Source organism: Aquarana catesbeiana, linkage group LG05 (genome assembly GCF_042186555.1).
Source record: "Aquarana catesbeiana isolate 2022-GZ linkage group LG05, ASM4218655v1, whole genome shotgun sequence".
Taxonomy (NCBI): Eukaryota; Metazoa; Chordata; class Amphibia; order Anura; family Ranidae; genus Aquarana; species Aquarana catesbeiana.
In genome coordinates, this window is record NC_133328.1 from 524990574 (window position 1) to 525007468 (window position 16895).

At 40.4% G+C, this 16895-nt stretch overlaps 1 protein-coding gene across 1 annotated transcript in view; it reads right to left on the bottom strand.

Moving 5' to 3' along the window:
- Positions 1-776: 776 nt before the first annotated feature.
- Positions 777-16895, bottom strand: part of CYP7B1 (cytochrome P450 family 7 subfamily B member 1) — a 337341-nt gene continuing 321222 nt past the window's right edge. Inside the window, exon 6 of the mRNA XM_073631707.1 lies at positions 777-1467. Within this exon, the coding sequence (XP_073487808.1) occupies positions 1168-1467 (300 nt within the window). The 3' untranslated portion in view covers positions 777-1167. The remainder of the gene's footprint in view (positions 1468-16895) is intronic.

Genomic DNA, 16895 nt, shown 5'->3' on the forward strand with positions numbered 1-16895 from the left:
TGTTAAAACAATATGTTTAAAAGAAGAAAGCTTTATTTGTACAAAATGTTAGTTAAAATTGCATCCATACATCAAAGGTATCAGGTCTAGGTATTTATACATAATCATCTGGTTGTCTCCCAACTAGGGGTGACTACAGAGTACATTGTGCAAAAATCAAGTGTTGATAACTACTGATTCTTACTGATGCGTTTCAATTGAAATTAATCTTCCTCAGGAGTAATCAGATAGATCAAACATGTATGGATAAACCAGGGAGCAAAGACAGATGATTGCTGAAGCACATCCCAAGGAGAAATCACAGACAGGGCAACGTGGCCAATGGTCCCCCTCCAAGGACAAGAGAGAAACTGACAAACGCCTGGTGCAAGCCCAACTGATGGCCTAAGAGCGTCTAGAGAAGAAAGATTTAAATATGGAAGAGGCAACTGCAGCTGCATGATCTATACTCCTCCAGGGGACCCCTCTACACAGTTATGCCCAGGATCCAACGGTGATCCCTATCATTTACCATCCTTGACTTCTTCCATATTCCATCTTTGCACCCTGGTTTATCTGCTTGATCCATCTGATATCCGCTGAGGAAGATTCATTTCAATCAAAACATGTCAGTAAGAATCAGTGTTAAGCAACATTTGATTTTTGCACAATGTACTCTGTGGTCACCCCTAGTTGGGAGACAACCAGATAATTACGTATAATACCTAGACCTGATACCTTCCATGTATGGATGCAATTTTAACTAACATTTTGTACAAATAAAGCTTTCTTCTTTTAAACATGTTGTTTTAACAGTTTTTTGGCTGCCATAAAGTCCCATGGGAGATGCTTTTGTTGTATTCAGTTACAAGGGACGGAGCAGCCCCTAACTCATGAGATATTCAACAAAACTAATTTCATTAGTAGGCCTGATAAGAAGCCATTGTTATAGTCGTACAGATTATTGATTGGAGTTTTCTTAGCAAGTAGCAACACAATCATAAATCCTACCAGAAGCCAAGACCGTCTCAGCTACATGGGCCACAACCATTACTACTATTGTAATTGTTCTATTATAAAACACATTGAGAAGTTTTCCCAGGACATGCTCACAGACCTCTGAGACTAATGTAGTTAAATAGGTTTGTTCAAAGAAAAATAGTAATGCAATAAAATAAAGATATAGCATTATGAAGTGTCACATTTCCGATGTCTGAAGCGAAATTCAATATCAGAATTAGGGAGAAGGATTCCAAGTCCTACGCGACTGTTATCTAAACCAACAAACTTGTCTTCAGTTATCTCCATATCCAAGTACACAAGGAGAACCGCAAGGAACTGCTTGATTTCGTTCAGGGCAAAGAACCGTCCAGGACATTTGGTGTTTCCAGAACCAAATGGCATCAGGAAAGTTTTTAGCTTTTTGTTCTTTTTGTAGAATGTAGTTTTCTCCTTTCCATCTTCAACAAATCTATCAAACTTATATTCCTGGGTAGAAAAATATAACAAAATATCACTGGTGAAATGAAAACAAGAAGGCAAAAATATGAACATTTTTTTTGTGTGTGTTAATGACTACCAACCAGGCTGCTATTTATAAAGCATAGGTAAATGGCTCTATGGCTTTTTGTATTTCTTAAAGACTCTGAGACATTAACTCCGTGTTAAATAGTAATGGCTATCTTCTGATTTTGTTTTATTATCAAAGAAAACTGGCCCAAAATAGTAAAAAAAATATATTTTTTGTGTAATTTAGTTGTAAATTTCTTGTTACTACTATAACCTACCACCAAAGAACAACTCAAAATTAATTTTCCTGCTCCAGATGTTCACAGTGATACCACGTATGTGTATGTTAGTTGTTGTATGTACCCATAGTACAGACCAGAAACAATAGTGCGCATTTTGCTTTTTTTTTTATCCTACCTAAAACACGCTGACACTGATATCAATTAAAGTTTTTTTCAAATCCTGCCCAAAATATACTGACCATGACCTTTGACCCCCAACCTTTGACCCTTGCTTGAACCAAACACTAACCCTGGCACTGACCTAGATCAAACCTTAAACTGTGGTAGCCAATCAGAGGCTATCACAGCAATCAGGTGACCCAGGACCAGGAATTCTGGGTACCAATCATTAGTACAGGACCCAGGAGGGCTCCAGATGAGACACTGGTCTCTGTGCTGGGAGTGCACTGTGTGGTGTGTACCCAGCACAAAGAGAGATACACATATATGCGGCTTCAGGCAAAAATGCCCAGTCCAGTAGGACTGAATATATGAGTACTGTAGGGTCCTAGGGGTTAAGATTGATCTATTAAAGAAGCAGACCTTTCAGCCTGAAAAAAGGATGTATAATGAGTTTAGTAAATAAAATAAAAATAAAAAGTGAACAGCCTATACTCCCTTAGTTAATCAACCCTATTTTTGCTTGGAAATAAGAAACAAAACATCTAACAATGGAAGAATATGATGGCAATTCTGTAAAAATAAACTGAAGCACAGTAGGAAGAGAAAAAGGTTGGTTTAACATATTTTATTTTCTTTTTTATGTCAAATAAATTTTACTTAAAGAAAGTTGGAAACAAGTACAACGGGTATACAAAACATGTGAGATGACATCATTGATATAAAGTTGTATGACATTTCAAGCTGTAATAACAAAACAATTTTTATATTTTGTTTTTACAACCAAACATTACAGCAGGTCTTTTCATATTCCTCAAGCATTATATGATACTTCTATAGTGAATTCTCAACACTGACATGTGTACTGAAAACACTTGTCTTCTTTTCAGGTCCTGCATCCTCCTATCACTTCTGAATCTAACACAACTAGAAAGACCATGTTTTACATTTTGAGTAGCCTCTCAAGCCCCAGGGTATCTGGGCAATTCATTAATATATTCACACATTTCTTTGGTAAGTTGCAGCTTTGATAAGTCAGCTTTTAGTGCATTGAATTGGAATTCACCTGTTTTATCCACATTTGTCTTGTAGGCAGATGAAGGGACATCCAATGGCGCATGATCAATGTACTTGCTATTTATAAGAGTCTCAGTACTGCTATATGTGCAGATGGCTAGTAAGCTTCTCTATTCAAGGCTCTATGTAAGCACGTTAAGGGTTCCTATGGCATAGTGATACCAAATACCTATGTTATAGTGCTACTTATCTCCTATACACATGGTGTAAAATGAACAGTTAAGTTAACTTAATATGCTTTAAGAGCATATTAAATAAGGGCATTAGCCAATGTATCCCATTGGGTAATAAATTTAAAAGAGCGAACAAAAGTCCTGGATGGCTTAACTCCAATGTAAAAATGCATATAAAAGCAAAGCAGAAGGCCTTCAAAAAATACAAGGTTGAGGGATCATCCTCAGCATTCAGACTTTATAAAGAATGCAACAGGAAATGTAAGGGTGCAATTAGGACGGCTAAGATAGAACATGAAAGACACATAGCGGAGGAGAGCAAAAAAAATCCCAAGAAATTCTTTAAGTATGTAAACAGTAAAAAAGGGAGGACAGACCATATTGGCCCCATAAAGAATGAGGAAGGACATCTGGTTACAAAGGATGGGGAGATGGCAAAGGTATTGAATTTATTCACTCAGTCTTCACGAGTGAATCAGGGGGCTTCAGTAACCAAAACTGCAGTGTTTATCCTCATGACACAACACAGGAAGCACCTCCATGGTTAACAGAGGACGGAATTAAAATTAGACTTGAGAAACTTAACATTAATAAATCACCGGGACCAGATGGCTTGCATCTAAGGGTACTTAGGGAACTCAGTCAAGTGATTGCCAGACCGTTGTTCCTAATTTTTACAGATAGTCTACTGACTGGAATGGTACCAGCTGATTGGAGAAAAGCCAATGTAGCACCAATATTTAAGAAGAGCCCAAAATACATCCCTGGGAATTACAGACCAGTTAGCCTAACATCAATAGTATGTAAGCTTTTGGAGGGGATGATAAGGGACTATATACAAGATTTTAGTAATAAGAACGGTATCATTAGCAGTAATCAGCATGGATTCATGAAGAATCATTCTTGCCAAACCAATCTATTAACCTTCTATGAGGAGGTGAGTTGCCATCTAGATAAAGGAAGGCCCGTAGACGTGGTGTATCTGGATTTTGCAAAAGCATTTGACACAGTTCCCCATAAACGTTTACTGTACAAGATAAGGTCCATTGGCATGGACCATAGGGTGAGTACATGGATTGAAAACTGGCTACAAGGGCGAGTTCAGAGGGTGGTGATAAATGGGGAGTACTCGGAATGGTCAGGGGTGGGTAGTGGGGTTCCCCAGGGTTCTGTGCTGGGACCAATCCTATTTAATTTGTTCATAAACGATCTAGAGGATGGGATAAACAGTTCAATCTCTGTATTTGCAGACGATACTAAGCTAAGCAGGGCAATAACTTCTCCGCAGGATGTGGAAACCTTGCAAAAAGACCTGAACAAATTAATGGGGTGGGCGACTACATGGCAAATGAGGTTCAATGTAGAAAAATGTAAAATAATGCATTTGGGTGGCAAAAATATGAATGCAATCTATACACTGGGGGGAGAACCTCTGGGGGAATCTAGGATGGAAAAGGACCTGGGGGTCCTAGTAGATGATCGGCTCAGCAATGGCATGCAATGCCAAGCTGCTGCTAACAAAGTAAACAGAATATTGGCATGCATTAAAAGGGGGATCAACTCCAGAGATAAAACGATAATTCTCCCGCTCTACAAGACTCTGGTCCGGCCGCACCTAGAGTATGCGGTCCAGTTCTGGGCACCAGTCCTCAGGAAGGATGTACTGGAAATGGAGCGAGTACAAAGAAGGGCAACAAAGCTAATAAAGGGTCTGGAGGATCTTAGTTATGAGGAAAGGTTGCAAGCACTGAACTTATTCTCTCTGGAGAAGAGACGCTTGAGAGGGGGTATGATTTCAATTTACAAATACCGGACTGGTGACCCCACAATAGGGTTAAAACTTTTTCGCAGAAGAGAGTTTAACAAGACTCATGGCCACTCATTAAAATTAGAAGAAAAGAGGTTTAACCTTAAACTACGTAGAGGGTTCTTTACTGTAAGAGCGGCAAGGATGTGGAATTCCCTTCCACAGGCGGTGGTCTCAGCGGGGAGCATTGATAGCTTCAAGAAACTATTAGATAAGCACCTGAATGACCGCAACATACAGGGATATACAATGTAATACTGACACATAATCACACACATAGGTTGGACTTGATGGACTTGTGTCTTTTTTCAACCTCACCTACTATGTAACTATGTAACTATGTAACTATGTAACTTATGAGGAGAGTAATCTCTTTCTTTATAATGTACAGATGATGACTGTTGGTTTGGCTATTAAAACTGAACATCAAAGAGGGACTTTCTAAACCTATAAACATCACAGTTATTATTATTATACAGGATTTATATAGCGCCAACTGTTTGCGCATCACTTTACAATATAAAAGGGAGACAATACAGTTATAATACAATAAAATACAAGAGGATTAAGAGGGCCCTTCTCAGAAGAGCTTACAATCTAATAGGGTGGGACAGGTGGTACAAAAGGTTGTAACTGTGGGGAATGAGCTATTGGAAGTGGTAGGAGATTAGTTGGAGACGTGATAGGATTTCCTGAAGAGATGAGTTTTTAGGGATCGCCTGAAGGTAGCAAGAGTATGGGATAGCTGGACAGGTTGAGGTAGTGACTTCCAGAGGACAGGATAGGCTCTGGAGAAATCCTGGAGACAAGCATGGGAGGAGGAGATGAGAGAGCTTGAGAGCAGGAGGTCTTGAGTAGAGCGGAGTGGACGATTCGGGTGATATTTGGAGACAAGATTGGTGATGTAGCTCGGGTCAGAGTTGTGAATGGCTTTGTATGTTGTGGTTAGTATTTTGAATTTAATTCGCTGGGTGATTGGGAGCCAGTGTAGGGATTGGAGGAGAGGGTTGGCAGACACAGAGCGGTTGGTAAGGTGGATAAGTCTGGCAGCAGCATTCATGATAGACTGAAGAGGGGATAGCCTATGGAGAGGCAGGCCAATGAGAAGGGAGTTGCAATAGTCAAGGCAAGAGATAATAAGGGAGTGAATGAGGATCTTGGTGGTTTCATTTGTTAAAAAGGGGCAAATTTTAGAGATGTTACGGATGTGAATTCTACAAACTTTTGACAACGATTGGATTTGAGGCTGAAATGACAAGTCAGAATCTAGGATTACACCTAGTACCCTGGCGTGAGGGGAGGGACTGATGGTTGCATTGTTGATTTTGATGGAAAAGTCATGGTGGGAGGCACGGGCGGTGGGGAATATTAATAGCTCAGTTTTAGAGAGATTTATGCCGCGTACACACGAGCGGACTTTACGGCGGACTTTGCCCGGCGGACTGGATTTCGTCGGACAATTCGATGTGTGTGGGCTCCAGCGGACTTTGTTTTCTCAAAAGTTGGACGGACTTAGATTTTAAACTTGTTTAAAATTTATCCGTTGAAATCGAGTCCGGTCGAAAAGTCCGCTCGTCTGTATGCTAGTTCGACGGACAAAAAGGCACGCTAGGGCAGCTATTGGCTACTGGCTATGAACTTCCTTGTTTTAGTCCGGTCGTACGTCATCACGTACGAATTCGACGGACTTTGGTGGATTGTGTGTAGGCAAGTCCGTTCATTCACAAAGTCCGTCGGAAAGTACGTCGAAAAATCCGCCGGGCAAAGTCCGCCGTAAAGTCCGACCGTGTGTACGCGGCATTAGTTTAAGGAAGTGGTGCGACATCCATGCTGATATGTCAGTTAGTAAGTTAGTAATGCAAGAGGAAACTGAAGGAGTGAGGTGAGAAGTAGACAGATAGATTTGGGTGTCATCAGCGTATAAGTGGTATTAGAAGCCATGGGCAGTTATCAAATGACCAAGGGAGGAGGTGTAGATAGAGAAGAGAAGGCGTTCAAGAACAGGGCCTTGGGGGACCCCCACAGAAAGGGGTAAAGGAGAGGAGGAGACAGAGTTGTAGGTGATATCGAAGGAGCGCTATGATAAATAGGCAGAGAACCAGGATAGAGCAGAATCTCGGAGGCCAAGGGAATGTAGTTTATTGAGAAGGAGTGGGTGGTCAACAGTATCAAAGGCCACAGAGAGGTCAAGTAGTAGGAGTATGGAGTACTGGCTGTTGGTTTTAGCAGTTAGTAAATCATTAGTGAATTTTAGTAAGGCAGTTTCCGTGGAGTGCTGCGAGCGAAAGCCAGACTGTAAGGGGTCAAGAAGGTTATTTTCACTGAAGTAGGAGCTAAGACGTTGTAGACTAAGCGTTCTAGAAGTTTAGAGGTGAATGGGAGCAATGAGATGGGTCTTAAGTTGTTTAGGCTGGTAGGGTCCAGTGAGGGCTTTTTAAGTATGGGAGTGATCTGCGCATGTTTTAGAGGGGAGGGGAAGGTGCCACTAGAGAGGGAGAGATTGAAGATGGTAGTGAGGGAGCATAGCATAGAAGAAGAGGGTGACCGTAGTAGTTGTGAGGGAACAGGATCCAAGGGACAATTGGTTAGGTGGGCATCTGAGAAAAGTAACATAGTAAAAAATAACCTCTTCAGTAGTAGCCAATTCAAAAGAGGAGAGTGTTGAATGTGCTGCTAGGCAAGGTATGTTGGGTGGGCAAGACGTACGCACAGTGGAGGTGTTCTCACGAATTGCGATGATCTTGTCTTTGAAGTGACTGGCAATATCTTGGGCAGTGAGTGAGTTAGTGGGTAGAGGGGGTGGGGGACGAAGCAGAGAGTTAAATGTTGAGAAGAGCCGACGGGGACTGGATGATAAGGAATTAATAAGAGAGACAAAGTAGGCTTGTTTGGCAGCATGGAGGCAGGAATTGTATTTTAGAAGGGCAGATTTATATAGGGTGAAGTCTTGCAGGCATTTGGTTTTACGCCACAGTCGTTCAAGAGCACGGCAATGTCTCTGGAGATTTCTAGTGTTGTCAGTTTGCCAGGGTTGTAGCGGTCGGGGCCTGATTCTGCGTGTGGTTAGAGGAGCAAGTGCATCTAGTGATGATGAGAGTGAACTGTTGTAGACAGAGGTGGCCAGGTCAAGACAGGACAGGGCAGATGTTATGTCATATAAGTGGTCAGTGGCAGAATAGAGAAGAGAAGGGTTAAAGTGGCAAAGGTTTCTACAAGTAATTGTTTGCTGCTTGGAGGGATGGGTGGTTGGAGGAAAGGATACAGTGAAAGTAATGAGGTTTTGATCAGAAAGAGGAAAGGGGGTGTTGGTGAGGTTGCCAGGGTTACAGAGATGGGAAAATACAAGGTCAAGGGTATTACCAGTGGAGTGAGTGGAAGTATGTGTCCATTGGGTTAGGTCAAAAGATGAGGTTAAGTCAAGAAGTTTAGCTGTAGTTGGGCTGTTAACATTGACAGGAATGTTGAAGTCACCAAGAATAATGGTGGGTATTTCAGAGGAGAGAAAGTAGGGTAGTCAGGCAGCAAAGTCAACAAAAAAGCGCGATACCGGTTCAGGAGGCCGATAAATTGCTGCAATCCTCAGAGAAATAGGAGAAAACAGATGAATACCGTGCATTTCAAAAGAAGAGAGGGATAGAAAGGGAGGGACAGGAAGGACTTGGAAGGTGCTTTGTGGGGATAGAAGGAAGCCAACTCCACCTCTTTTCTGTCTGTTGGGTCTGGGGGAGTGAGTCCAATGGAGACCACCATGGGAGAGGGCAGCAGGAGAAGCTGAGTCAAAATTTTGAAGCCAGGTTTCTGTTATGGCGAGTATGTTAAAGCCATGAGAGATGAAGAGGTCATGTACAGATGTTAGCTTGTTACAGATGGAGCGGGCGTTCCAAAGGGTGCATGAGATAGGTGGGCTGCTTTGAGACAGCAGGGGGATAGAAATTAAACTGAGTGGATTGCGGTGTTTGCCAGACGGGGAGGGGAATTGGATATGTGGCTTGAAGTTGGAAAATGGTGGACCAGGATTAGGAGAAATGTCACCTGAGACTAGGAGCCTTCTGGAGGGCAAGGAAGGCAAGATGGGAGTGGGATGTGCACGAGCGCACGTGTCTAGTGGCCCTGGTGTTTATGTCAGCATGTGGGTGCAAATGCAGGAGATGATGGGTGCCATAGTAGGGAGAGTGCAGGAGTGAGGGTGAAATGTGCATGCTGCAGGGAAGAGAGGAGGGGTAGAGTAAAGATAATTTGAGGATAGAAGACACCAATGTCAGAAGGAAGAGAATAAGGAGCATGTTAGTGGATAGAGAGTGGGAAACTGACTTTATATAAAATATAAAATAAATGTCAAAAGCTGGTTTGCTTGTCATCTTGCAGAGTGGAGCAGAGTTCTAGTACTCACATATATTTATTATCTATTGTAGTTGGCACCTTAGTGACATTCATGATGTTAAACATACAACATGTGACAAACAGAAATGGCACCATTAGATGACCTTCATAGCTTAAATGGATTTACAATAAAAATAAAAATACCTTATTTAATTGGGGCACCTTCATCTAGAACAGCTTCCTATGACTATGCATCATGCTGCTGTTTGATGTGCTAGGCAGGAATCAATGTATTTTTAGGTCACACCACAATGCCACATTTCGCCAGTAGGTGAGGCTGCATTTAAAATCTGTAACTACAGATATTTCTGTCTACTGAGAGCTGCCAGTATTGTAAGACAGAACTGCATGTTTAGGTAATAAAGTCAGTGAACAGTAACCTGTTTCCATCAGGTTCCATTATGCCTATACAGACTGTTGAAATATCCATTATTATCACTGGGAAGAAAGAATACAGTTATCATTTCCTATCAGGTTCCATTATGCTTATACAGACTGCTGAGGTATCCATTGTTACTATTGGAAACAATGGGTATAATTATCATTTCCTAAAGTCCTGTGTGTTTCACAAGTGCTGCTGTGTCTGTATTGGCTTCTCTGTATCCAGGCAACTTTGGAAGTTGCTGGATGAATAGGAGTGACTCATGCTGATCAGCAGCATGAATATGGATGCCATCCCTGCCAATTACAGGCATAGGGGCCCCTATGCATGCTGGGGGGGGGGGTATTTATATTCGTTGGGACACACAGCAAGTGGTCATGTCCTGGACAGGAGAGTCCAGCTGGGGAGGTGGTACTGTGCCCTCCTCAGCACCTTCTGCCATGTGGCACTGGGTGGGAGGCCTGAGTGCTCAAATGCTGACTAGAGTGTTGTGAAGAGCTGACTGGGGGGGGGGAGCCGTCCCTGGAGATCTTTCTGGGATCACTGGAGGGTGCTGCTGGAAGATTGAAAGGAGGCTGCCATTCGGTCCAGAGGCCTTGTGTGCACAGGTTATAAGGATCTTGGGGCATGGTTCTCTGGCTACCCCCATCTGTGCTTGGAAAGTCAGCTACTGGGTTAACAGAAAGGGGATAATAGCTGGCTAGTGTCCTGAAATGCAACCGTCCATTACTCCTACAAAGACTGTACAGAGTATCATGCAGTACTTCCACAGTTCAGTTAAAGAAGGTGTCCTCCTTGTAATTAGTTGGATTTGGAGTATCCCCCACTACATTTCCTTTCCTATCCAAGTTCTACAATAGTATACCAAAACCCCTAGACTGATTATTGAAGAAACAAGCAGAGGTAACAGCGCACCTGGCTGTGGAAGAAAATACTGTGTGCCTGGCTGCAAGAGTTGAAATAGAAGAAGATTCAGGAATTATATCTAGCGGCTCCCAGGGGGATAGTGCTGCACTTATACAATCTGTTGATGTATCCATTGTTACCAATGGGAAAAATAGATATAACTTTAATTTCCTGTGAGGTTCTATTATTATTACCATGGGAGTAAAGGCTATACTTAACATGTCCTATCAGTTAATATTATGCTTATACAGGCTGTTGAGGTATCCATTGTAATCATTGTGAACAATGGATATAATGATAATTTCCCAACAGGTTCCATTATGCTTACACAGGCTACTGATGTATCCATTGTTACCATTGGGAATAATGGTTATAATTTACTGTCAGTTTCTATTATACGTATACAGGCTGTTGATGTATCCATTGTTACCATTGGGAACAATGTTTATAATTATAATTTCCCAACGGGTTCCATTATGCTTATATAGACTGTTGAAGTATCCAATGTTACCATTGGAAGTATTGGCTTAAATTATCATTTCCTATCAGTTTCTATTATGTTTATTAATGAAGGCAAATCAATCAGTGCAATCCATAAGTGTCAAAACAACAAATAAAATAAACCAAAATAAACCAGTAGCTGCTTTCAATAGAAAGAGTTTTCACTACACCGAATGCAATATATAAACCAAAATGAGTGTTGCGCTACTATGTGCAATTTATATAAACCACAAAATCATAAAAAAACAGAAACAAAAAAAATGTGTGTAAATATATCACACTGATAATAATACAATAGTGACCTTATTCCTACAATACTTATTGAAAACTAATAAGAAGGTCATAAAAAAGACCATCAAATTAAAAATGATATCTTGATGCGACCAATCCACCAGGAAGTGCAACAAATAAATAGTCCGTGTTCGGCTCCACCTATGTGCAATAGCTGCTCACCACATATGCTGACCCCTGTTTCACCAGTAGGTCAACAACAGTGGTTCCCCTCTGGGGATGATGGATGCCTATGGCGTGGTGTTAGTGCTCCAGTCTTCCTCCGGTCACATTTCATATGATAGGCTTTATGTGCCTAGTGAACGCTCCTCAATTGCGGATATAAGAGGGAAAAGAATGGCAAAATCTAGTGCTCACTGTATATATATAAATGTATTTCCCATAAGATCAAGTAAAAAACTCACAAGGAAGGCACTATAAGCAGTGCAAGCTGGATAGGCAAAATAACATCGATCTCTCACTAGGAAGATAGCGTTGAAGTGACGTCAGCGTGCAGGCTCCGCCCAATTACGGGTGACGTCAAGGTGTAGACTTCTTCAGTGTTTTAACACCATATTAATTTGATGGACTTTTTTTATGACCTTGTTATTAGTTTTTAATTAGTATTGTAGGGATAAGTTCACTATTGTATTATTATCAGTGTGATATATCTACACTCAGTTTTTTTGGTTCTGTTTTTTTTATGATTTTGTGATTTATATAAATTGCACATAGTAGCGCAGCACTCATTTTGGTTTATCTATTATGTTTATACAGGCAGTAAATGTATCCATTGTTATCATTGAGAACAATGGATATAATTATTATTTCCTATAAGGTTCCGTTATTCCTATACAGGCTGATGAAGTATCCATTGTTACCATTGGGAAATTTTCATTTTTCTGCGGCCTGTTTAGAGTTGTCTGTAAATGACAACAAAGCATATAAATGCAACATTCACCTTTCAGTTCTAAAAAGATTTGTTTTAAACACAGAAACCAAACTACAATGGAACAGTACACATATAATTAACTGATAAAACCCCATGGACTTGCAAGTAATTGCTTTACGCATAATAAAAAAGTACGGAAAGATTACTATATCTTTCAGAAAAACAAGTGAGGGACTATAAAAAGAATATCTGAGCCATTGAACTGTCAGACAGTTACCTATTAATGAATGCACAGCTTTACTTTATAATGTTCTCATTACCTACAGCACTGCACATCGAGTGAGAAGACAACATTGACACATCTAATCCTATAAACAGTCAGCACATACAACAGGAGCTCATGGGCTCGGGATTCACACTCAGTGTGCACAAAGGAGATTTACACAGATTAATTTCACAGAATTCACACTCCTGGTGGAACCTTCCAGTCTATGTAATTAGGTCTATCATTTTATGAAAATATAGCATTTACATTCATACCGCATGAGCAAAGTGCTATTTTCCATCTAGAAAATGCATTTTCCCACTAGCATAAAATACATAACAGTTGATCAGTTCTAGGTATAGAATATCTAACCTTTGTGAATCTCTCTGCATGACACAGCTTTCTTAAATCAATTAGATTAATATTATACATAGACTTCTATTATAGTGCTAGTATTCTTATATTACATTACCAAATACATAAAATGTTATGGGCCAAGAGCAGGAAAATAGGTGTAAAGGATGTGGGCATCGTTGTTGTATGATTAAAGCTGTGTGGGTATAGCAGTCTTTCATTCCTTATCTGGTAGGGTTGCATGGCAAGGTACTCAAGAAGAAAATGCCAAAGTGACTCCCAACCCCAGAGCTGAGACGGATGGAGCTTGTACATCTGAATGTTCATTACAGAGCCAGTACTTCGCTCTGCATGTGTAATCTGCAGGACTGAGGCTGGGGCTCAGGAGAAGCTCCACCTCAACATTGAACTCTCAGAACAGTGCCTAAGGTGGGTTCCTCCCTCTGCATTGGCCTGTCTCAGTGTGGTCTGCACAAATTCAGCTTTTCTTTTGGTGTTTCTCATGTGCCATGTTATTGTTACAATAGAGAATGTTACTGTATAGGTTGACTTGCATGATGCCCTAGAGCATTCTAACATAATTTAAGGATCGTGTGTGGGATCTTCTAGGACATTTAGTCCTATAAGGGCAGAGCAAGAAAGGCAGTTTGAATAGCTCCTGGCCTGTCAAGTTAATAAGAGCTGAACACAGGTGCTCAGGGTGTAGGTGGTCCAAACACTGAGTGAAAGAACTGGGACCCCCAGCAAAACAGAACGGGAAGTAAATAAATGGGGCCTTGTTCGGGTCTAATTATCTGGGAAGGCAGACAATGGTCACTAGATGTCAAGGTGATCGATGAGGTCGAGTGTCTGGAGCAAAGACATTTGATGCCAAGTCTGATGATGCTTGGCATTAATAGTGTTTTTTCTGGGTGGAAACCTGGTTTCCACCCAGACCATAAGCACCAAGGTTGATTTACTAAAGGCGAATAGGCTAGTTCACTTTGCAAGGAAAGTTGCACTTTGCAGGGACATTTGCTCCAGAGCTTAGTGAGTGTGATGAAGTTTTACTTTGCAATAATAACCACACATGCAAGAAAAATGACAAAAAACAGCATTTTTGCTTGCACATGATTGGATGATGGAAGTCAGCAGAGATTCACCTTATTCACTAAGCTCTGGGATAAATTCCCTTGCAAAGTACAGCAAAGTTAAGTCTATTTGTCTTTAGTAAATCAACCCCATTGTCCCAAAGTCTGTACCAACAAGCTAGTGGGTGGTTAACCTTTGACAAGGTTGGGCTGCTAGTGCAGTTATTATTGCAGTTTTTTTTTTGGAGTAAAAATAAAAGTTTGAAAGAGAATATCCTCCATGTGAAATTGGGATCTTCCATGTGTCCTGGCTGATGGTACCATCATCACATATACAACTGTTATTTTCTTGTTGTGTTAAAACAGACCTGTTAAACCTTGAGTGACTTTTAGCAGACCAGGGCTAAGTACTTAAAATCTGCACAGCACCCTTTGTTTGATAAATCTGCAAGATTTATAATCTGAGTCTCCTACTATGTATTATTTGTATGCAATGATATCTTTTGATACAGCTTTGAAGAAAATTACTGTAATTAAAGAGAATGTATAGTGGTTTATATACTGTATACATATTCTTTATGATTGTTTTCCTTATTATTTATTCTTATTATATTATGTTATTGTTTTTTTTTTCTAGTTATGTAAATATAAAATATTATATTTTTATATTCAGCATTCTTCTCATATTCACAAGCCTGCAATTTAGGCTGGACCCACACAGCTTTGTTATAGCGCTGCAGGAAGAAAGGCACACCAATGCACCTGCATTGCATTACATGGAAATGCTCAACCAAGAGTTGCAGTGCATTGCATTGCCAAAAAAAGTGCATGCACCTTTGTTTGTGGGTTTTGGTGCATTAGAAGTCCTATGAAATGAATGGGCTGCATTAACACAGCAAACTTTAACTACAAATGAAGAAAGCCTGAAATAGAAATGTGCCCTTACCGAGCACAATAGCTCAAGCTGAAATTTATTCACTGTAGTGAGACAGGTTCTGTCTCTTTAGTTCACTCATTGTGCTACAGGATCCTTTAGTTCTTGATTCACACTGATGCAATTTCTGATGCGTTCCAGAACATATGGAATCGGATGACATTTAAAGTAACATTCGTTTTTATGGAAGCCAATGTGCATTAGATGCAATCTCAAAAAAGGTCCAGTGCGATTTTAGTGTGGTGTGGTCCGATTTGTAGCTCCATAGACATGAATGGAAACGTGTAGATAGCATATATGTCCTAGAGCAACATGATTCCTGTACATTTTCTGCTAGTGTTAGCTGTGTTTCTTACTTTTCTTGTGAGAAAAGCAAGAAAGATCACAGCTGTATCCAAATCGCATGAAAAATGCATTAGAATCACATCTGATCCACGTCAACTCGCACTGAAGCTGCTCCTTCAAATTGCACTTCAAAATGGGTTCAGCTCATCAATGTGAACCTAGGCTAACCTGTATTGAGTGTTTATTTGTAAAACAAAGTTTGTAGACATATAGTTAAAACACATATACAGCCTACGTTTAAAAACATATAAGCTTAAAAAGAAATTGAAATAATATTGAACATTATAGTTTAAAGCTCAACTCTGGATTCCTGATCATTTTGAGATTTACAGGTAGGACTATAACGTTGTAAATGCTCTTAACAATATTCTATCCTGTTCCACTGTGCCTTCAAAGACTTTATTCATACTGTCCAAAGAAAATTGTTACCTGTCAAACGGAGGTTCCATTAGTGTAGATTTACTAAACAAGTAGAGGCTTTCCAATGTGATTCTAAGTAAATGCAGTAAATCTTTGTTCACCTTCAATACCCAATCATGTGTAAGGTCTGGATCACAGACAACGTATGTGATTTGCACCGCATTGCTGTGCAGATCACATGCGATGTCTGTGCAATGAAAATTGAGCCATACAAACTATATGGCTGAAGTCGCATTGCATTTTTTGCACCAAGATGGTGTAGGACCATTTTTTTGGTTCACACTGGAATCGGATCGCATGGGTGTTCACACTTATGCAATCTGATTGCTGCACCATTTGGCAGTTCACTTTGCGATCTGCGAACTGATGGGGGGGGATGTGTCATTAACGTTACATTGACACCCCCAGCGGTTCGCAGATGTCAGTGTGAACCAGTGTGCAATTCAGGTGCGATGCGAGAACTGGTACTGAATCGTAAGGGTTTCCCGCATCGCACAAGTGTGAACTGGGTGAAGTGAACACAGCTTAACCTTTTTTTATTAACATTTACTTTGTATACAGCCTCTACTCTTTTCAAAAGTTATCCCCAGAATCCCTATTTTACCTCAACGGTGACAAGCATAATCTGATAAGAGAAATCAAGGATATTTTCAGATTCTGTAGGAGCCTCAAGTAATAAATATTTGTAAAATACATATTTTTTTTATGCCTGCTTAAAATATGCAAATTACTGTAGATTTGAGGTTGTATTTTTTTAAAAAAAAGGTTTTAACCAACACCTACCTGTATAAAGTCAGTTTAAAAAATTGCTTATGTATATATTAAAACTCCTTATGTACTTTATCTCAAGAAGTTTTACTTTTCAAATAGTGATGTAGTTTTAATAGTAGCAGTTGAACCCAAAATGGATTTAAAACAAAAGGATTCCCCTTCTCCACACAAGTGTTCACATTTCTTCAGGTCTTTCACAAATTCATATCTTCAACACAATTCTGATGGGGCACAATTCCTTCTACTGACACCAACAATGGGGCACTAATCCTTCTACTGGCAACAACAATGGGGCACTATTCCTTCTACTGACACCAACAATGGGGTGCTATTCCTTCTACTGACACCAACAATGGGGTACTATTCCTTCTACTGACACCAACAATGGGGCACTATTCCTTCTACTGACCCCAAAAAGGGGTACTATTACTTCTACTGACACCAACAATGGGGCATAAT